The sequence below is a fragment of the Osmerus mordax genome, chromosome 3 (assembly GCF_038355195.1).
Source record: "Osmerus mordax isolate fOsmMor3 chromosome 3, fOsmMor3.pri, whole genome shotgun sequence".
NCBI lineage: Eukaryota > Metazoa > Chordata > Actinopteri > Osmeriformes > Osmeridae > Osmerus > Osmerus mordax.
The window spans coordinates 20,832,939-20,854,900 of record NC_090052.1 but is presented as its reverse complement, the minus strand read 5'-3'; the positions used below and the strand labels follow the sequence as shown (position 1 = coordinate 20,854,900).

At 45.3% G+C, this 21,962-nt stretch overlaps 4 protein-coding genes across 4 annotated transcripts; 2 read left to right on the top strand and 2 right to left on the bottom strand.

The window, feature by feature from the left end:
• Positions 1-1,559: 1,559 nt before the first annotated feature.
• On the bottom strand, positions 1,560-12,445 carry znf652 (zinc finger protein 652). The gene is made up of 6 exons (XM_067233282.1): positions 12,277-12,445; positions 6,864-8,410; positions 6,235-6,382; positions 5,484-5,599; positions 4,297-4,441; positions 1,560-3,042 (listed from the first exon to the last, which is right to left on the bottom strand). The coding sequence occupies exons 2-6, from the start codon at positions 7,905-7,907 to the stop codon at positions 2,426-2,428; spliced, it is 2,070 nt and encodes a 689-aa protein (XP_067089383.1). The 5' UTR covers positions 7,908-8,410; positions 12,277-12,445; the 3' UTR covers positions 1,560-2,425.
• Positions 12,446-13,747: 1,302 nt separating this feature from the next.
• Positions 13,748-16,121, bottom strand: phb (prohibitin). Its single transcript, XM_067233560.1, has 7 exons — positions 16,075-16,121; positions 15,389-15,494; positions 15,103-15,264; positions 14,783-14,925; positions 14,414-14,530; positions 14,223-14,318; positions 13,748-14,110 (listed from the first exon to the last, which is right to left on the bottom strand). Exons 2-7 carry the CDS (start codon positions 15,471-15,473, stop codon positions 13,898-13,900), a joined length of 816 nt encoding a protein of 271 aa, XP_067089661.1. The 5' UTR covers positions 15,474-15,494; positions 16,075-16,121; the 3' UTR covers positions 13,748-13,897.
• A 428-nt stretch (positions 16,122-16,549) lies between these two features.
• LOC136940558 (RNA-binding protein 43-like) lies at positions 16,550-19,269 on the top strand. The gene is made up of 5 exons (XM_067232748.1): positions 16,550-16,597; positions 17,149-17,347; positions 17,904-18,007; positions 18,107-19,176; positions 19,263-19,269. The coding sequence occupies exons 2-5, from the start codon at positions 17,170-17,172 to the stop codon at positions 19,267-19,269; spliced, it is 1,359 nt and encodes a 452-aa protein (XP_067088849.1). The 5' UTR covers positions 16,550-16,597; positions 17,149-17,169.
• LOC136940428 (uncharacterized) lies at positions 19,172-21,962 on the top strand. Its single transcript, XM_067232570.1, has 3 exons — positions 19,172-20,929; positions 21,171-21,379; positions 21,471-21,962. Exons 1-3 carry the CDS (start codon positions 19,274-19,276, stop codon positions 21,574-21,576), a joined length of 1,971 nt encoding a protein of 656 aa, XP_067088671.1. The 5' UTR covers positions 19,172-19,273; the 3' UTR covers positions 21,577-21,962.

Genomic DNA, 21,962 nt, shown 5'->3' with positions numbered 1-21,962 from the left:
GAGGTTTAAAAAAAATTAATGAGTTGCCCTAGCCTACCTATGGTCCCCCACTGGCTAGAAATTACGATAGGTGTAAACCAAGCCCTGGGTATCCTGCTCCGCCTTTGAGAAAATTAAAGCTCAGATGGTCCCTTATGTCATCATAAGGGGAAAGGTTACCTCCCCTTTCTCTGCTTTGCCCACCAAGAGAATTTGGCCCGCCAATGAGAAAATGAGCTACGACCGTGCGAGCGCGATATTGGTTCTTCCTCGAGACATCATGGCTTGCAAACGACCGAAGCATGGCCGTTAGCCCCGCCTCTTTCTTCCTCATAGCATTTAAAGCTACAGACACAGAAATGGCACATCCTAAGGAAGCTCATTGTGGGACTGCTCGTAGTGGCTGTAATTCTGCACCAAGGCCAAATTTCGGGAAAGAGACTTCAGATACAGTATGTGGGGACCACTAAGACCTATATAAAAGCATCCAAAAACAGCATGTCATGGGACCTTTAAATAACTCAATTTAAGGTCCAAGTTCCCTCAACTCAAGATGGTTAGTGGGACTCGCTAAAGTTACTGCAATCATCAATCTCTAGAATCCCCATACGTATAAAGAATGGGTCAGATCACTTAAAAAGCAGCTTTTGATACAAGAGCACCAGAGGGCTTACTAAAACACACACACACACACACACACACACACGGTTGCTAGCGCGCACACACTCATTAGAACAAGGCTCAATGTTGTTCCTTAACACTCAAACTGATAACAGTCCTAGATTGGATTAGGGCGAGAGCAATAACCCAACTGAACAATCCATCAAGAATACTTACAACCCATATCTCTTCTACCAGAACACCTTACAACAAGACATTCACACAATAAAAATAAAAAAAAGATACATTTACAGATGTGATTTCTTTTGACAATTTGGGTAAATATACATATATCTATACAAGAAACATAGATTTGCTAGGGTTATATAGCCACCCCCCCTCCCCTCCTGACCCCATTATCTATGACATACTAAGTACAGTGGGATGAGAATTATTTACCATATATCAAATTTCCAGAAAATATTGTTGAAAAGGTGTGATTGATCAGTTAAACAAATCCAACATGTAGGGAACATTCAAGTTGACTAACCTCTCTGTCCCAAGTTTTTGATACATCCCAAAGTGGATAACAGTATGAGAGAAAGCAAAATAAGTTTGTCTTACAAAGTGCCCTACTTTATACCACACTAAGATATAAACTGGGTATATCAAATTAATTTTTATAATGGAGCACAACCCCTATACTGCACGGTGTTTTATGACCTTGTCCATGGTGACCCGTATTATCTCGGCAGCAGCAATGAGAGATACAGAGACAGAGTGAAACAGAGGAGAGCCAGGCGGGGACATCAAGTGCATCCAAGTCATCACAGTGTCATTATTGAACCTTTACACTGACAAGAAGCTCTCACCCAGGTTGGCCCAACCCTGCTCCTTGAGAGCTACCGCTCCACAGGTTCTCATTCCAGCCCCTAAACCAACACAACCAAGTCTATGAATTAGCTGGGTGACCATCGGAGTCATGTTTGTTACAACCGTTTATTGTTAATAGTTACAACCGTTTGTAGAAACCCTACAGGAGGGTGGATCTCCAGGAGCAGGACTGGATGGCACTATATCAAAAGGGAAAGTCAAGGAACAGCCAGAGACCAGTAATATTGTATGTGGTACTGTGTGAAAGCCACATAAACGTAAACTGAAAATAAACAACTGTATTGTCCTGTAATGGAGCGCACCAATTAGCCTTCAGGCTGAAGCAGACCCTTAGCAGGTCATACCTAATGCTTTGAACAAGATAGCCCCCCAGTGACCTATGACCTTGGCTTGTGCCCAACACTGCTGTTGATCCTGGGAGGAATGCCGTAAGGGACATGAAGGAGCCCTGTGTCAAACAGAACCTGAACAACCAGGGCCCACAGTCCTACCTTGGAAATGTGAGGAGAAAAATAGAACAAATAGTAAATTACTAAAAAGCGATGAAATGGACCTATTCTGATCCACTAACTTGGTTGATTTAATTGTTGAGGAACAACATCAGCAGCCATCAATGAAGAGCATACACTGTACACGATCACATATGAAAAAGAGGAAACCCACATAATACATATACACCCTACCAGAAAAGGCAGGTTTTCTACAAATACATAATCTTCTGCAGGTTGTCTACCAACATTGTTTCCTTAGAACATTTTTTTTAGCAAGAGGTTGTAAAATTGGTGTTTGACTGGGGTCACACACATTTTAAATGTAGAGGTCCATTTTTTTTTAACACACTACGGTGTTTTTTTACAGAGTCTTTGAAGGGGCCCTTTAAACCTGCAGTTCAGGTAAAAGGTGAAGCAGGTCAGGCTGAGGTGTGGTGTGGAATGCTAATCCTGTTGAGGGTTCAGTGGTGCTGGGGGCCTCCAGGAGCCTCATCAGGGGGGGGCATGTGGCGCAGGTAGCTACTGTCCTTGTGCCCACAGTGGTTGAGGGGCTCACTCTTAAAGAGGGCTGGGGGAGGAGGCAGGTGGGAGACCGTCTGCACAGACAGGTGATGGTGCGGGGGAGGGTGCTGCGCCGCGTTGGGGTGGTGCTGGGCCGCGTGGTGATGCGGGTGATGGTGAGAGGGAGGCGACTGCAGGTGCAGGTGGGAAAACGTGTGTCCCACGGGGCCACGGGGAGGAAGGGACCCTCCGGAGGGGTTGAGGCCCAGAGAGGAGGAGGTGGTGGGGGCAGGGGTGGCTGCCGGTGGGACGAGGCTGGAGCCAGGCCCAGAGGAGGAAGGGGCGTTGGCAGTGAGGTGGAGAGGCAGTGGGAGGCCGCCAGACTGGAGGGACACGGGGCTGGTCACCCGGAAGCACTTCTCTTTGTGGGCCTTAAGCATGTTGGAGAAGCGGAAACGTTGGCCGCACACCTCGCAGGGGTAGGGCTTCTCTCCTGTGTGGGTGCGGCGGTGGCGCTTCATGTTGGGCCGGCTGGTGAAGCTCTTCCCGCAGATCTCACAGATGAAAGGCTTCTCTCCTGCGAGGGAACATGGGAGAGAAGACACTACTGAATCAGGGAATTCAGATACCGTAATTGTTCATTAGTTGGTATTTGTTTTGCATTCGGCAAAGGATGTACCACATTATAAATCCTTACATCATCAAGCTGAGTAAATCTATTGAAAACACAAGAAGAAGTTAACTTCTCCGCTTGAATAATTTCTCTCCCGGAGAGCGACAGTTTTCTCTTATTGAAAATGCTAATGACTTCCTTTCTTGTACGAGAGCTTCTGCTGTCAGTGCACCCCCTCAGCAGGAAACCAAGGCAGCACACACATTCAGAGGAGATGAGATGTGAAAATGAACAGCAAATCTCTCTATTGGAGTGCTAGTCTCATTAACCTCTCTTAGATGGAACCATTCAGAGTGTCTCAAACCACCCACACACACTTGACTAGAGCCTCAAGAGCTCTCTAAATACTTTTAATAATCCTGCAATGCATGTGTTGTGAAACTCCACTCACACCGTTTTATATTGTGTTCATTAAATTATCAAAACCACGCGTTACAGGAACAGAATATATACTGTATATATATTTTTTTATTTCAACTGAAGCTGTTCACTTTCCCCTTTACCTCAACACAATTTAATAATCAGAGGAATGTGGTGCATGTTTCAAGGAGGCTTGCACAAGCTATAGCCTTTGAGAGAGAAAGAGAGAAAAAGCTCAAAAAAAGGAATGCGTGTGTACCAATTACAGAGCATCACCGGGTGTGTCTCCTACCAAGAGTCTAAATTGGTCAGCAGAGGCTGGAAGAGAAGACGAGGGCAGAATAATTATATCTTACAAATAGAACCATCGCATCCAACAGACTGTGGAGAATCCACCCACACTACGCAAGCATGAAAAAAAAGACTGGAGGAAGGACAGACTGTGCCCCTTAAGTTTAATTTTGGAAAGAGAAAAGTGGAAGGGAAGAAAATTGGAGGGATGTATTTTAGCATGTGTCCGGGTAGTCATTAAAAGGCAGCCTGGCCTTTTCATGCTCTGCCACCCTCTCATTACATAGCCTGGGCGCCCTTCCTTCTTCACTGCACCCCTCATCAAGAGACAGCAAACTAATTGTGTATATCTTTTTGGGGGGGGGTGGGCGACTAGGAAGTAAAACTACTGGAGGTCCTAAAAGCATTAGATGAGTTTGGTCTGCCCCCCCCACAAAAAAACAAGTAAATGGGAAAACTCTTGAAAGGCTGTCATAGAAATTGTATTAATGGTAGGGGGGGCCTCACCTGTGTGTGTTTTCATGTGCTCGTCAAAGTACTGTTTCATGTTGAAGTCCTTGCCGCACCACTGGCACATGAACTGCTTGTGTCCGATGTGGATGCTCATATGGGAACGCAGCTGGTACTTGTACTGGAACCGCTCGTCACAGTTCTACAGAGATGGGGGGGACGGGGGACAGAAAGCATTATATACTTAAAGTATACACACATTTACATTTAGCAGACATTCTTATCCAGAGCGACTTACAGTAAGTACAGGGACATTCTCCCTGAGGCAAGTAGGGTGAAGTGCCTTGCCCAAGGACACGTCATTTGGCACAGCCGGGAATCGAACCAGTTACCTTCAGATTACTAGCCCGACTCCCTAACCGCTCAGCTACCTGACTCTGCCACACACACACTGCAAACATGCATTTCTGACCCTACTACTTTGGAGTGGAAGGCCATTCACAATCCACTACATCCTAACTTCCAGAGATGGAAACTGTGCAACTCAGGACTACTGTTTCTGCAAGTCTTAAATAAGCATGTAATCACAGGTTAGAGCAGCTAAATCATCACTCAGCGCCACCCCACCCAACAAGAGCGGTGGGTGTAGTGGCGGCCCACCCTCTATTCATGACGTAGTTGGTCACAGGGAGGCACGGCGTAGGAGTAGCCACCACAGTAAATACTGGTGAAGAAGAACAAGTTTCACAGGAGAAAAAAAACCCATGGAAATCATTTAAAGCCAAATGAACAAATAATGTCATGTTTTGAAAGAATGTATCCCAGTGTCCTTTTTAGCAAAACATGAAATATTCATGCTCTGTAAATGTTGACATGGTAAAGATTTTCAGCATCCATTATTTGCTTAGACAATATGAAATCATTGCCAGTTGGAAAGAAGGTTTGCCTCATAGACAAACAGGAAACTGAGTCCCAGGTCAATTTCACTAGCTATTTTGAGGCAGTCGAAACCTGAGGTCAAACAAAAAGGTCTAATAATTGTCCTAGTTCTCTGCCATGGACATTCAACATGTTAGTGAATTATTTGTGTGCATGAGCTCAATACAAGTTAAATACAAAGGAAATACTTTGATAATAATCATTCCTTTCTTCAAAAAGCAAGTCTAGATTTTCACAGACCCCGAACGCAGATTTAATTACATGTTCTTGTGTGCGCCCGTGTGGGCAGAGTTTGTGTGTCTCACCTCACAACGAAAGGGCTTCTCTCCAGAGTGTTGGAGTGAGTGCACCTTCAGTGACATGCTGCGCTTAAATGACTTCCCACACGTTTCACAGGTAAATGGCATGTCCTTTGTGTGGGCTACAGAGAGATAGTGAGCATGAGACAGAAAGGAAGAACAATAATATCATTTGCAACAACAAATCAAGTCGTCATCAAGTCATGTATGATAAATCAAGACAGAAGCTCAGAATATGTCAAAGTGAAATCTGACACGGCAAAAGACAAGTGTACTTGTCATATTTTTAACAGTGATATGAATAATTTGGCTTTCTGTCAGTGATTTTCACTTGTTATGCAATGTGTGCATCAAATAGGGCTGTGTCTGTGAGTGAATCTGCATGTGAATGTATCACAGACAAATTACTCATTTGAAATGTTTCAAATTGTTGTTGATGAAGCAGAACAAAAATATATCCCAATATTATCTCAAAGTTCAAAAGCCTCCCAAAAGTTTCAATTGAATATGGTCAATACTATTTATACAAAAAATAAAATAATTATGGTAAAATAAATACACATTTCCATAGAATATGATATAGAATCCATGAAAATAGCAACAAATGTAACTTTCTTGTGGCCCTAAATACTTAAGCCATCCAGAGCAGCTTTATAATGATTGGATCTTCCCAACTATCTTACTCAATCAGATGTTGAGTGATCACAGTCAGTCAATCAACAGGTAGAGCTGGAACTGTCAAACTAGAATCACATACCGACCATGTGCTTGCGGACATGGGCCATGGTGTAGAATTTTTTCTCACAAATCTCACAGGCAAACTTCTTCTCAGCGTAGCCATGCACAATCTTTATGTGCTCGTGAAGAGACCACAATTTTTTGAAGGACTTGTTGCAAGAGACACACTGTGGGAAGAAACAAACACTAAGGAACAAGTCCATTTCTTTTACATATTGATCCTCACGGATAGTGACATAGGAGCATGATGCTGTATGTCACTATCTGTTTCCAAAGCTACAAACACCTTCTGACAGCGTTGACATGCAGTGATGGGGCTGTAAGTCTGGACACTAGACTGGGCCTGGGGCAGCAGGTGCAGATGGTGCTACATCAGACCTCTGTAAGAGAACCAGCATCTGCTGGTTTTCCATGTTCTGGCTCCCTCTGCTGACTAAAACATGACTACCTACCCAAGTATGCATCTATGGGGTTTACCTCAAAGAACAGGGTGAACCTTCTCCATAAGCCTTAATTAAGATAATAAATGTAGACGATGCAAACTACTTTGGGTGCTCTTACTTGTTACAGATACATAGGTGTCAGCTACATAGAAATCATTCAGGACGATACATATATATTAATGAGAATATAAAAAAACTGAAGCACCTGGATGTTCTTCTCACAGTCAGTCTGTTGGTGCAACGCCAGCTCACTCTCCAGGACAAACTTCTTGCCACACTTGTCACAGATCTGCATGCGTCTGTGTGTGACGTTCATGTGCTTCTCCAGGTACCAGCGTGTGTTGAACACGCGAGGACACTTCTCACACGCCAGCGACTCCCTCTCCTCCCCATCTCCCTTGCCTCCTCCGGTGGCCGAGCCGGCCGTGGCAGATGAAGGAGCTGCTTTCGCCTCCCTGGCAGACCTGCGCCTCCTCTTCGGGGGCTCTGCCCGCTTCCGTCGCCCCCTGGTGGTCATCCCGGACGGGGCGCTGTTCATTGCCGTTCGCAGGCTCTTTCTCCGCGGCTGACTTGGAGCCGTGGTGCTGCCAGCCCCGCGACACGCTCTCTTGGCTCTCGTTCTTCGACTTTCCATTTCTTCTTCTTCTTCATCCTCCTCTTCCTCCTCATCCTCTTCATCCAGACTTTCTTCCTCCTCCTCCTCCTCGTCCTCATCGTCCTCCTCCTCACTATCATGTCTCTCTGAGGCATCAACCGGAGGAGTTGATTTGTTGTCTCCCTTCGACACGTGAAGTGTCTGATTGTTCAGATTGACCTCGACAATGATCTGCTCACGCTTGAAAGCCCCCTCCTCACCATCCACACCCTCCTCGTCCTCGTCTTCGTCCTCATCCTCGTCAGAGTCCTCAGAGGGGCCTCTGTTGCATGCCCGGGCCCCCTGCGGGCCTCCCTCATGCGCAGCTGCCCCTTCTCTGTGGTACTGCTGCTGCTGGGCAGTCACATGCTGAGGGGGCAGCTGGCTGAGGGCCTGGTCCCCCATAGGGGTCTTGGCGGCCATCTTGTTGTCCACTAGCACAGAGTACGGTTTACCGCCGCCCTCCCGCTTGTACAGCTTGCTAGATAGGTTCAGATCTGAGGTGGAGGAGTGGAAGTAGGCCTGAGACACCTGCGTCCTGCGTCCCTCCTCCTGGGACATCCCGTCAGGGCTTGGGACGGCAGCGTCTTCCTTGAGGCTCTGGCAGGATTTCATGTAGGGCGGGAATGGAGCCGGGTTTGGGTGGGGGTACTGGTTTAAAAGTGGGTGGGGGTACGAGTTGATCTCCAGGATAAAAGGTGATCGATTTCACAAATTTCCTTTCGGTGTTTTAAGGAGGGGTAGGGGGAACAGTGCTTATCCCCCACCCCTCCTTCCGCTACTAAAGAGAAAGGGGGGAGGGGGGGGGGGGGGAAGAGTGTAAAGGGTTTACCCTGACTCAAAGAGGGCATCCATGTTCTTCAGGCAAGGGAAGGAAAGCTGAGTGAGAGGAACTCTGTAGCCATTTAGTTCCATAGGCTTCTATTAAACTTGCGATATTTAGTCTCTGTGGCTCAGCTGACAACAGTTCAATGTTGTTTTAGTTCCCTTCTCAGGGACAGGCTCCCCGATAACAGCTTCGGGCTTCAGTCTTCAAACCTAGAAAGTGGTTACAAGTAGCTTTACGCCAGAATCAAAGCTCTTATTTCTGATTCCTTTAGTCATCTGTAGTCTGCGCCCTGTTAAACGAGACACAAGAGTGAGAGAGGTATTAAATTCCCGGATAGTGAGCCAGTCTGTTTGAAAAGAATGGGTGTTTCTGAACTGAAACTACAACTAAGTTGTAAACCGAGACTCTACACTTTACCACAACAGTTTCAGTGCAGTGAGAGAGCATCAAAACCACACGCTTCAGAGCTGAGTTTATTTCTGAACCTCACACCTTACAGTGTCAATCACAATTAACCATCTCAATATCAAACCATAAAACCAATTGCATCCCTTTACTATAACATACATACCATATTAAAATGTCTGACAATTTAATATCACTTGAATTTATTCAACTGGCCCTCGATATATTACCACCACAGCACAACTTTTGAATTCTGTAGATTCACCATTACCAGCATAGGTTTAATAATCACTAGTATTGAGGTTTGATCATACTTACTGAAATTGTATCCAGATGAAAATCCTCTCGACCTTTAAAAAGGATGCTTATAGTATACCTAGTATATTTCACCCAGTTACAAACTTATTCATCCCTAGATTGAAATCAAGCTCAAATTACAGTTTGATTTGTGCTCGTATCTCTCCACATCCTAAATCACTAAGCTCTGGTGACAGATGCAGAGCTCAGTTGAACCACTGCACCAGGACGGACTGCAAACAACCACAGGAAACTAAGCATGTGCATTAGTTTGTATGTGCATTTGTGTGCTCTGTTTAAACGTGCATAATGTTAGCCATTATGCATCAACCCACCAACTTGAAAGGTGAGCCTACGATTGATTTACACAACATTTGAGAAAATTGTCCATCTGCAACCGTCACCTTAGGTGACATGACTGTGTGTAGGACATTGCTGCTGTATCAGCACTGGGGCTTGGTTCTGAACTTGCAACGAGATCAAGAGGCAAAAAAAACATTTCCTCTCTCACAAACAATAAACATCCTCTTCTCAACCGTCACATACCTCCGCTTTGTTTCAGGAGGCATCAAGACGGTCTCCTTGTAAGAATAGAGCACACCTAATAACAACAAATGTTATATAGTTGTGGGTAACCTTGAACTACTCGAACTTTTCGTCCTCTCTGCATGCTCTCCTCACCTCTGATCTAGGTAACAGACACAACACAAATATAAGCAGTCCTTTGCTCAAGACTACACCTATTTGAACTTTGACATTGCATGCAAAGCAACAGTGAGAACCTCAGAACCACCAGCCCTCTTCCTGTGCCTGCTTATCATGATCCTTTCTTAGAATTGGACAGCTCTGACAGAGCATTAAGCCCGCATGTGTGCAGAGGTGTTGGTGGCGGGGTGTCACTGCACTCGAGCAACAAACAAATCTGATCCTAAAGTATGTAGATGATACTGGATAATGTGTCCATAAAACAGTGGCTCTACCAAAGACCGGTTAGAACGCAACGGCGAGGGAATGTAAGGCAGAGAAAACAAAGTGACATGTTCTTCAAAGAGTTTGTAGAATGAATCGGTATCTCTCATACACACAGGCGTGCACTCGCATCAGTTGACATTAGGCATGCCCCGTTTAATAAAAATCCTTGCACTCGCTCATGTTAGACAATGAGTCACTTCAGAATTTCATTCACCCTGAAACAGCACAACTCTTTGATGTGGGAAGCAGGAAGACAGCAGACTCCACACTATCAGTAGTATTTGCACGATTGCCACGTCAGATCTCGAGGTCAAATTCAGTGTAAAAATATTTGAAAAATACGCTTATTTTTATGAAGTTTGGGCATGTTTAAAGGCATAACTTATGCCTTAGCGTACTAGTGATCAACAACACACTTTGGTCAAGTCATTACCTTCTCCACTACCTTCTGAACAGTTCCTTTCATGCCTCACTGAGCTAATGACCAGCCAGACCTCACCAATTTGGTGTTTAGCACCACAAGAAGCCTTGTTTGGTTTGCACAAGGCTACACTAAGATAACTAGCATGCTGGTTAGAGACTGACAGCCAGAAAGAGGATAGTCTGGTCATAGTTTTGGAATTATAGACATTGTTACGTGATTATTATGAGCCTAGTGTTCCAGGTAAGGACCGCCAACATTGTCTTGTTCCCTGAATTCATTTGTAGCATTCAAATCCACTCTCCCTTTCTGTCTGAACTTTAATGAGCTTTTTCCCTTTCACAGCTTTGGAGGGAAAAGTGAGAGTGTTCACATTCCTGACAGCAAACTCATAAGACCTTAAGTGCTCACTGGTTGGCACACAGCAGGAAACCATCATGCCCTTGTAGGTATTTAGACCCAACATTATAGGGTTACTGACATCACAGAAGCAGTGCACTGCTTGCTGATTAACGTGCTTAAGACCTAAACCTCTTTCGACCTCTGCTCTATTTGTCCTGAACCCAAAAAAATGCACATTTTCTCTCATACCTCCATATTCATAGAAAACGGATAGGATGCACAGAAATGTATAAAATGCAGTATTGGTACAAATCACTAAGTATTTCAAATTAAGACTATAAGTTTACCATTTCGACATGTGTATCTGGACATTTGCACAACGCCAATGTGCTTCAAACCTTTCTCTAGAACATGTTCCAAGTTCAAAACTTTGCCCAAAAACAAACAAACCAAGATAAACGATGGTATTTGGAAAGCACTGCAGTACCAAGAAGTGACATTACAGTGACCCTACATTTGTTTTAATGTCTAATATTCGCTTTAACCGCCTAAATAATTAAAGTTAGCTGATAACTAGCTTAAAGCAACCAACTGTGTACACTGTCTGGACGAAATTGTGCCAAAATAAAGCTGACTTCATGTTTCGCAAGAATGAAGAGTTGGCAAGGTTGCTGATGGGCCTAATTCACCGCTGACACAGGCTGCATTTCTTCGCCCCTTCCCACTGACTAGCCAGCTAACGTTAGCTATCAAGCTCAGAAGCAAGCACTGCGTGCAATCATTTTTGGCCTAAGATATGAACAGCTGGCTAGGTTAGCGGCTCACTACTAGGTAGTGTTACATGCTGAAGTTAGCTGGTGCGGAGAAATAACACTCGTTTCCGAAATTATTCAAGTGAAATGCTATTCCAAATGCCAGACTGTAAAACCAGATAAATATTAGTTGACCAGTTGCAAGGCTATGTGCATCCAAGTTGAAAATTATAAGCAAAGAAAGGGTTAAACAAAAAGGAAACATTGGTTGGCCACCACAGGCCGTGCGACGGGCAGTCCAACTTCTAGCAAGCTAACGCATTAGCTATCCAAGCAAGAGACGTAGTAGCTAGCTAACTGCGCGTTATGTTAGCAATCCAGAAGAAAACGGCGCTATTGATATAGTCAACTTCCAGCACAATTCTGACATGAACCAGGTTGCTAACGTTGTCATGCCACACAGCAACACACATGGGTTAGCAAGCGCTAATAGCAACCGACTATCACTTTTTAACTCAAAACCGCCCAGATTTCTGCACGCTAGCTAGCCAATTGTTTGACCGAGCTAGTTGGCTAACGTTAGCTCTAATTCTACAACACGAGAGCTGAAATAACGTTTGCGTCTATAGTAAATACATGCATATCGGGTGTCAGGGTAAATAATGTTAATTTCGGTTGGTGTAATGGTTTAACTGTATACAATATAGGCATAAAATGAAATAAACATTTTCCGAAGAAAAACCCAACATTGTTCAACCTAGCCAGCTAGCAAAACTCGAATGAAGACAGCTTTCATACGCGATAAACTTCCCCGTTTGACGTTACCAAGGCGTCGTTGAATTAGTGGAAACGTATTTTCAATGCACTTTGTTACTTTTTCTTGCTTTTGTTAGGACTGTCACTTTTGAAAATATATTTTTTATGAAAATAACTTGTAACAAGGTCTTGCACTCCTTAGCTACTTACCCTCAGCAAGAGCGCCCTCTTCTTTTTCGTTCCGTACAATCAGAGTTGCAGGGATTCTAGAGTCCTGCAGACGTTCAAAAAGAACCGGCTTGTTAATGCTTCCCGCTATGGCATGCACAGTTGCGTAGTTTCACTTTTAAAAGTGTTTGCATTATTTTGTACGTTTTGCGTTCATGTTTTGCACGCTTGCAGGAGATTCAATACTGCATCCATCGCTACGTGGCCTGGCCAACCAAGGTCTCGCGCGCACTGTTGTCCCGCGCTCATCACGGCAGGCCGCTGTCTGGGTGGGTAGGCGCACGGCGTGAGGCGATTTTTTTGTCTCCCCTCCAAACCAGACAGGGCACGATGCGCGTGCTCGTAATAGTCCCTATTTTATAATGGGAGGAAAAATACTAAGAACCCTTCATCTGCCGTAAGATGAAACAAGGTATAAGTTGCTCTCCATTATTAACGTAGGCTACTTAATCAAGCTCCCAAGTAGGTAATTTTAATTATAACTTTTAAAATCTAACTGTAACAATGATTAAACCATTATGTACTTCGGTTACTTTGGTCCCTTACTTCTACCCAATGTCTATTAATTATACTTTATGTATGATATTAACAGGAAACCAGAAACTGTTCAGAAAAGAACAGACAGGAGTCAACGGGCAACCAAACCTACCTTACAGTGTGTGCAGAGCCATTGTGATGCCAAGGAAATAAAATACTTTGTACAAAAAGGGTATTGCTTCATTGTTAAACATATTTACGGTCAGAGAACAAGTTACAGCTGTGCTTTAGAAATGAGACAAATCAAATTTATTGAGACATTTTGAGTGGAATACGAGGTCTTGGAATTTCTCCTAACAAAAAGAAAGCAACAAACTATAAAACATGGCAGGTTAACTAATCTCACCCCACTTCTGACAGGCACAATTCATTCCACTGGACAAAGGGCTGTACAGGAGTGGGCTTTCTGAGACATTACTTGATTCAACCTTTACTCCTGTACAGGATGGGCAGCACTGGGCTCAAGTGCCACCAAATTGTTAGGATTTCAGGAAAACCAACTTGAGCAGTAGAATTTAACAGGCCATCTCAGCACACCAGTCAAAAAAAAGAAAGAAATGTACTTAAGATAAATAATATACTCAACACATGTAGATGCAGTTGATTTGAACTGCTCGTTTCCCTCCTATTAGACTATTTGTGGTAACATTAATGCGGTAAAGTCCCATCTTTTATATAATTCCATATTCCTTAACATTTCTTCCTTATATCTTTCAATCATACTGCTCAGAATTTGCGAATACATTGTAAAGACAAGTCCAGAGAATTTGACTGCATCCACAATTATGTAATTTTGACAGAACGTAATGTGTAAGTTTACCATATATATATATAAGGCCATTACCTCCTTCACACACTCAGAATCAATATCCATATCGTGGATCCCCCTTCTCATTCCCCCTCCAAGCCACCATAACATCTAGTCATTACTAGGAGAGGGAATGAGAAGACAGAGTGTGAAGGTGGAAAGCCCTCGCTGCTGTCTCCTGCATTCCCCCCCCCCCCCCCCCGTGAGTAACGTAGTTGCGGGTCACAGAGAGGGGGTAGTTAGGGGGGTTTGTGAGTATCACTGGGGCAGCTGGAGGAGAGTGCCCTGGCCTGTGGGCAGGTAGGTCACATTGCGGGAGCGTGAAAGCTGGAAGGCGATGTCTTCCGCTGCTTCGAGCTTCCGCAGCTCTACCAAACCATCTCCGGCCTCCTGCAGGGAGTTGGCAATGAGCAGAGCAGCCTGAGAGTCGCCTTCGGCTGAGATGATGGCAGCCTGCTTCTGCTGTTCTGCCTGAAGACCAGCGATGAGAAAGGGGTTGGTTAGTTTTGTCACAGGGGTGAAATTATGAATAGATTTCAAAAACGGCATCTCGATAAAGCTCACTGATGCTAGAGACCCTTACCTTCTCCACCACAAACCTGGCTCTCTCGGCCTCCTGCTGGGCCACCTGCTTCATTTCAACAGCCTCTGTAAACTCCTTCCCAAATGTCAAGTGTGTCTGTGGGACAAAAATGTGGTCGTCTTCCATTAGAAACAACAAACATGAATAAAAACCGGTTCTTGATAGTGAGGGGTTTAACAACAGGGTCATACCAGTGAAACGTCATCTAAGATGAGGCCGAAAGTAGAGGCTCTTTCCGTCAGGTCCTCACTGACCTGCCGGGAAACAAGCTCTCGCTGGGTAATGAGTTCACCTGCATCAAACCGTGCCTGTGAGGAGGAGAGAGCAACACGTATGACAACATGCAGACATACGGATATTACACAGCAGTACAAGGCACTACCCCCATTGACCTAACCCTAACCCTGTAGTCCACATATTTAAATTTTAGGTATATGTTTATTGTATGCACCTTCCTGCCAAAGAAAATTCCTTGTCTGTGCAAACTTTCATGGCGAATAAATCCCTTTCTGATTCTGATTCTTATTAAGATTGCATCCTACTCTTTCTCTAATACTCACCACCACCGACTTCAGGACTTCTGTGGTAATAGAGGGAAGCACCCTCTCGTCATAGTCCTCTCCAATGCTGGTGAAGATGCGTGGGAGCTGGCCAGCAACCGGCCGGAAGAGGATACGCAATGTGATGTTTACATTCTGGAGATCTGTGGTAAGAATAGAAAAAGTTAAAAAAATAAAATATGCATTGGAGCAGACAAAATGCTGTAGAGATTTCTATTTTGAAGCCAATAATGGGACAGACTTTGGGTAAAATGCCTGTGACAGTGCAAAGACAGTATTAGAGGCGCTGTTGTATAGGATCATATCATACATTGATGTACCTTTGCTGCCTGTGATGACAGGTACATTACGTGGACGGGAACGACAATCAAAAATGATTGGTTTCTGAACCCAAGGAATAAGGAAGTGGGTGCCTTCTCCAACCACTGCCTCTTGAACTCCCCGGAATCTGTCGAAGATGACTGCTCGATGCCCTGCATCAACTGCAACAAAATATTAAGAATTGTAACAATTAGTTACATAAAACCTCCTGAACCTGAGCATTATATACACACACAGAAATCTGACTTCTAGCCCAAGGACACAATGATATGAATCACTACTCACCATTAAAGAGGGCAGAGTTCACAACCCCTCCACCAACGGCCAGAGCCAGCCCCAACTTCCCGATGGACTCGAACAGTTTCGCCATGACGACAGCAACACAATGACCCTCACCAATCAATGCAAATGAAAGTAATTGTAAATATATGCCATTTGACATACGGGACACAAATATGTGAACACTCACGAGTAACCACAAAATTATATACTTGTTAGTCATATTGTTTTGGTTTCCATGTGGACGTGATAAATTTGGCCTTGGCTTAGTTAAGGTGAGCTGCAGTGCCAAGGGCTGAGAGCTAACCTAGATAACGTTAGCTTTAGAGCTAAAGTTACGTTAACTAACATAGCAGCACTATATTAGCTTGTCATCCAAATGATTTCGCCTTCAATAAAACATTGAGTCAGAAAATCAGTAATTTTCTATATATGTAGGTATGGTATATAAATAGCTTGCTAACATTTCTTCATTTTCAACGCAATGCGTAGCAAGTAATAATCCGGCAGCGAAATGAACTTGCGTTCGTGCCCATGTTGGAATTACTCAGGCAGCATTCTCATGTTTTATCATGGACCCCCAAAACAGTCACTCGCTTTTTCTTACAAATCCTAATGGTAGAGAGAATTACACCTCTAAAAACACATGCACATATACAAGGAATGCTTTAGATTAGTTCGTTTGGACTCACCTAAGGTTTTGTCAGTTCCGTCTATGACCTCCACCGGAGACAACGTAAGAAGAACACATGAACATTTGGCTTAACAGAGCATGCGCAGCTTTTGCAACAAACCTCTTTCTGATTGGACAGACAGTATGATGGGTATGTGTATTGAGACAATTCATTGGCTTCATTAGTAAAGAACGTCTAAAAGCATTTTAGTTATTGAAGCCCATCTTGAGTCGTGGAGCCGTATGAGCGGTAGACTTGAAGATGCTTCTGGTTATACATGGTATGGGACACACTTAACCCCATGATTTGCAATTAAGGGATAATTGGAGCTTTTTAAAAAGGTAGCATCGCAATTTAGAATCTTGCAGAAGATAAAATTTACTACTTGGTATTGCACGCAAGAATTGCCACCTGCCGGTGGAAATCAAGAACTACACATTCATCAGAATCCACAGTTGGTTTAGTTTCACTTTTCATCCATGTTTTGAACTCAGAAGTGTGTCTGTTGTGCGAGACGAAACATATGAGAGACGCGTGTAAGGTGAGAGAGACTGGCATGAAAAGATAGATGGTTGCTATATGTTTCGACTAAATATCTGGCATTTGCTAGATAGATAAACAGCATGGTTTTCTACAGTTTAGATTGGATCGGCACTGCACTGCCAGATTTGTTGAAAAACTTTACTTCCTCGTAGATCCGCATGTCACGCTAACTGATTTTGTACAGACAGTAGCGGCAATGCATATCGGTTACTCGCTAGAAATGTATTTTGCTATCTGAATAATAAATATAAACAATCTTGAATTAAGTCTGTACTAGCCATTTTGAGACCTAGCTATGTGCATGCCGCCACTCCAATTTTGTAAAAGGAACACAGAAGCACACTTGTATCAGCGTTTCGTTTATGAAAGAAATTAATCACTGCGTCTTATAGTAACTATGATGATGCCTTTAGCATTGCACTGACCTCACCCAAATTGTTGAAGAGAAGAAGCCATGTTGGTGTATTTTCGTAGCAACGTCCAGCAGAGGGGGGAATATTCGAAAATATAAGGGGTCGTTGTAACGTCTCCCATAATCCTGGATTGCAGTGACCCGGTTGCACCCACCAGATGGCAGAGCAGGGCAGGACAGTGAGAGTGAGTGGCCTGCCCACCAACATTGAGGATGACCGGCTGATCGACAAGTTATTCATCCACTTCCTGAGGACCAGCAACGGGGGAGGGGAAATCGAATCTGTCACTGTTGTCACACCTGGCTCTGCCCTCATCACATTCGAGGACTGTAAAGGTCAGCAGGGGTTTTGCATGTGAATGCATAGAAAGTGTGTATGGAAGATGTAGGGCTGGTGCTGGTATGCATGGGGTGGGGATGGAGTAGAATGCTGGGTATTTACAGTGTGAATTCAGTTGTAATGTGATGTGTTCATGTAACATGCTTTTATCCAAAGTGACGTTTGAACCTGCAATCTCCTTTATCGGCAATAAAATGCCTTACAACTGAGCTAAACATTCACTTCAAAATGAGTTTTAATAATACAGTTTACTATATTGTATCGACATTCACAGCAGCTGAGAATTAAATTTGTCATGGCATCAGAAATGATCATTACCATAAGATTTTCCACTGACCCTCTTTTTGATGACATCCAATCTTACATTTCTTATTTGTGCACATTTGCAAAATATGAAATGTAAGGTATTGTGCTTTATTGCCTGTCACCATTCATTTACTGTGAAGGCTGGAGGGATGGTTTACATTTCAATGGATGAGGACAGGTGTTCATAGTGCTTAGTCCAGCTGTTTCTCAGACTAAGATTGATTTCCCTCCGGTGACCTCACACAGTGGCTCAGAGTGTGCTTCAATATGGCCGACACATTTTGAAGGTGGACAAGAAAAAGTATGAACTAAAACTAAGAGAGCATCGCAAAGATATTGACCCAGCTAAGGTACACCAAATGATATAAAAAAAATGACTATACTATAACATTTCTGTTTATTTCAAACAACCATTTTATTCATTAGCATTTTCGGTTCTCCTTCCACAGGTCATCCTAAACATGTCCGTTACCGTAGACTACGGCCAGCTTCCCAAGGGAAAGATGGCGGTGACGCACATGCTCGCTAGCCACCCTGATGTCCAGATCAGCTACAACCCACCAGAAGAGCTCTGCACCCTGATGGGCCGTTACGCCGAGATCCAGGTTGCAGTAGCCCAACTACTGGGCCTCTCCGGGGACCAGGGGACCACAGATACCAGCTCCGCTGCCTTGAATGGTGCCAAGGAAGGGCCTGCTTCTCCTCACACAGGCAGGACCTCTCAAACCAGGGACTCGACACAGACGAGGGCAGAGGAGCAGCCTCTGCCCGCAGGGGCTCAAGGCCTGGGCTCGTATGAGGGTTTAGGATCTGGAGGTTATGGTTGGGAGGCTTTGGGCCAGACCGAGGACGGCGCTGTGGGTCTGCAGCCTGAAGCTCAAACCATGGTGGACGAAGACTTCTCCCTCATTATGGATGCAGACATGTTCCTGTATCTGCAGAGGCACTGTGGGGAGGAGTACCGGCACATCCTCAGCAGTCACGGGGTGGAGGCGGTGGACGTCTCGGCTCAGGGGGTGACCACCCTGTTCTTGCAGAACGGTACCGGGACGGGGAAGCCGGGCAGGGAGCTGGAGCGACTTAGGAGGGCTCGCGGGGACCTGAGCCAGCTCTACCAGGAGAACGAGGCCAGGCTTCGAAGAGCTCAGCTGCCCAAGAGTGTTCTATCCCCCAGTGGCGGTCTGCAGACGACCATTGAGGCCCTTCAGGTCAGCCTGCCAAAACTCCTCCTCAGTGAGGATGACAGAAACATCTACATAGTAGGAAGCGGCAGTGACGTGTCGGAGGCCAAGCAGATCCTCCTCTTGGGCCAGAGAGAGCAAAAGTACGCAACGGAGGATGTCGCCAGCTTGTTGAGATCTCCTCCACCTACCTCTTATTCCTCAAAACCAGGGAAGGAGGCGAAACCATATGTTGTCGCCTCAGCAGGATTTCTGGACCCCCGGGTAGATAAGATGCTGAAGTCTTATGAGGTTGAGAGGAAAGCAGAAGGTGCCAGAGGGTATAAACTAGCAGCCAGGTTTAAGGACTTGGGGCTGGGTGGGCTGGGGGCCAAGCCAGGGGGGACGGTGGCTGCAGGGTCCTCAGGTCTTAGTACACAACCAGGCCTTAGGCCTATGCAGACTCACGAGCATCTGTCTGGCATAGAGAAACCAAGGTTAGGGGGCGAAGGATTCTCAAGCGCAGGAACGCAAAACATTGAAGAGGATATCTTATTTAAGAATGGCAGTCCCTTGTTTAATTATTCCACTACGGAAAGGAAAGCTGCCTCGAGTTCTTTGTTAATCGGCACACGACAAGGGAGTGATGTAGCCCCCCTCGCCACAACTCAGAGCAACTTGGCAGAGATCGCCACAATCCCAACCCCTGGATCTGGTTCTAGTCTGAGGAGAACCAGTAGTTTCTCTGGACGGTCCAGGCCCAAGGCCCAGGACACAGGGCAGAGCAAGACTGCAGAGGAAGCTGGTAAGTCCATGGCCAGGTCCAACAGCTTCAGTAACCGCACAGGGAGGGATAGGAGAGGTGTCTACACCGCAGAGGTGACTGTTTCCACGGTGATGTGGCGGTACATTAAAGAGGCCTATGCCATTCGCCTTGAGGACATGACCTCCGAGTTGCAGATGGCCGATAACCAATCAGAAAGGAGTTGCGAAGTCACTGTTACATTGAAGGGCGCGGCATCGTCCATAGTAAAATCTTGTGAGTTGGAGCTACAAAAGCTGGTTGCTATGGTTACCACAGACTTCTCCGTGCAAGAGTTGCGTCTGGCCGAACTGGGCGTGTCCAACCCGCATGATGAGACATTGAATGAATGCTGTGCCGAGATCCGGGGACGGTTCAAGAACGTTTCTATCCAGGTGCTGAAGGAGAGTGTCTTTCTGATTGGCCCCAGACTCCTGTGCTCTCAGGTGAGTGCAGCTCTAAGAGAGGTGTTCTCTGGAGTGCAAGGCCCCAGGCAGGAGCAAGTGGAGCTCTGTGCCCCCTCTACCTCCAGCATGAACCAGACGACGCCTCTCCAGATGAATGGGGTTCCAAACCCCACACCATCTCAGAATAATACCCTTCAGCTGAAGACAGACTACGATAGAGTAGAGGAAGGGGAGGTAACCGGCGGCAGTCTGGAGAAGAACTTTAAGAGAAAAGATTCTACACGGACACAGAGGAAGACTGAGACAGAGCCCATGAATGGAGTGGTCAGCCTCCCGTCCACCAGGAAAGACCCTGTTACAAGACAGAAAGGGAAGAGGAGAGAGACGGTGGATACGGATGGGAACAAGACTGACACATTGACCAGCCATTCAGTAAAAGGGAAGGATAGAGGACAGGCACCAGTGATGGGTAGTGGGCCAGCATCCGATTCAGTGTTTACACAAACCAGTCAAGGCATAGAAACGCCACCAAAAGACCACAACCTTCCATCTCAGTTGCCCCGGACGGAAGAAAGATTGTCCAGAACGGAGAATCAAGAGGGATCAGGAGGATCTATTACACAACACAGTTCAAGAAGGTCCAGTCTGCCTGGGGCACAGGGGGGGATGTGTGTGTGTGGTAAAAGTGGAGCCTCATTGAAAATGACAGAGTGCAGGTCTACCCTGTGTCCAGAGTGCCTGGCTAGCGTTCACATCCACTGCAAGGTTTGCCCTAAAGTAAAGGAGATACCACCTGGGATCCAGGGCAAAATGAGCTGCTCCGAGATGTCCCTGTCCCTGCCCGGCCACAACAGGCACTCCACAATGAAGATCAGCTACTACATTCCCGATGGCATTCAGGGGGTGAGCATCTTTCATTGTTTTTTTGTCAGCTACAATTTATCACCTCCTCTCCTTAAATGTCAGTGAACAACAGCATGCGAAAATTAAAGGATCATCTGGACAATTAAATCCGACCTTTTTTCCAACGAATGAGCTGTGTTTATATCCCTCACTAATGGAATTGTTGAGCGTTGTAAAGTCAGCGTAACATGTGTTGCACTCTGTCTGATAGCATGCCACATATTGCTGTCATCTCTAATAGGAGGGTCACCCGTCCCCTGGGTCAACGTTCCAAGGGGGGCTGTTTGAGGCCTACCTGCCCCTGTGTGAACGCACTCACAGTCTTCTGCCCCGGCTAGATAGGGCATTCAAGCTGGGCCTCACCTTCACCGTTACGAGCACCAAGACAGGGCCCAGGGTCACCTGGGACTGCATCCCCCACAAGACCAGCCTGCAGGGGGGCAAGTCTGGGTGAGTGAGCTCCCTCGTGCCATCAGGGAAGATGCTAAGAATTCTGCTTGAGGATTCTGGTTTGTAACGGTTATCATTTTGGTTCTTTCAGGAACGGATATCCAGATTCCAACTATTTGACTCGTCTGGCTGATGCGCTGGCTGCTGTTGGGATAGAGCCGGTGCCAGCCAAGTCTCAAAATACAAATCAAATATGATGGGGGTAATTGATTTTAACATTTTCATTTGGGGGAGGGGGGGGGGGATTCTTGTCAATGTAAACATTTTAATTTGTATATATTGCAATCTATGCACTATTCTTAAACAAGATTGTTTTATACTGTAATGCCAAATGCCTCATGGTTACTGTGTTTGTTCATGTCTAATAGAATAGAAACTAATTGTCTCCTAGTTTTCCGTTATTTGTCCTGGCAGCTATTATAGATTTCTTTATCAGATTTGATTAACGATCTTGTGCTCTCACAACCATCATTCCACTGGCACCGATGTACAACTGCACAACACATACCCTGGAAACGCCACTGCAGGCGTTTCCAATGTTAATCAACACAGATTATACAAAATAAAAGAAACCACTCCGATA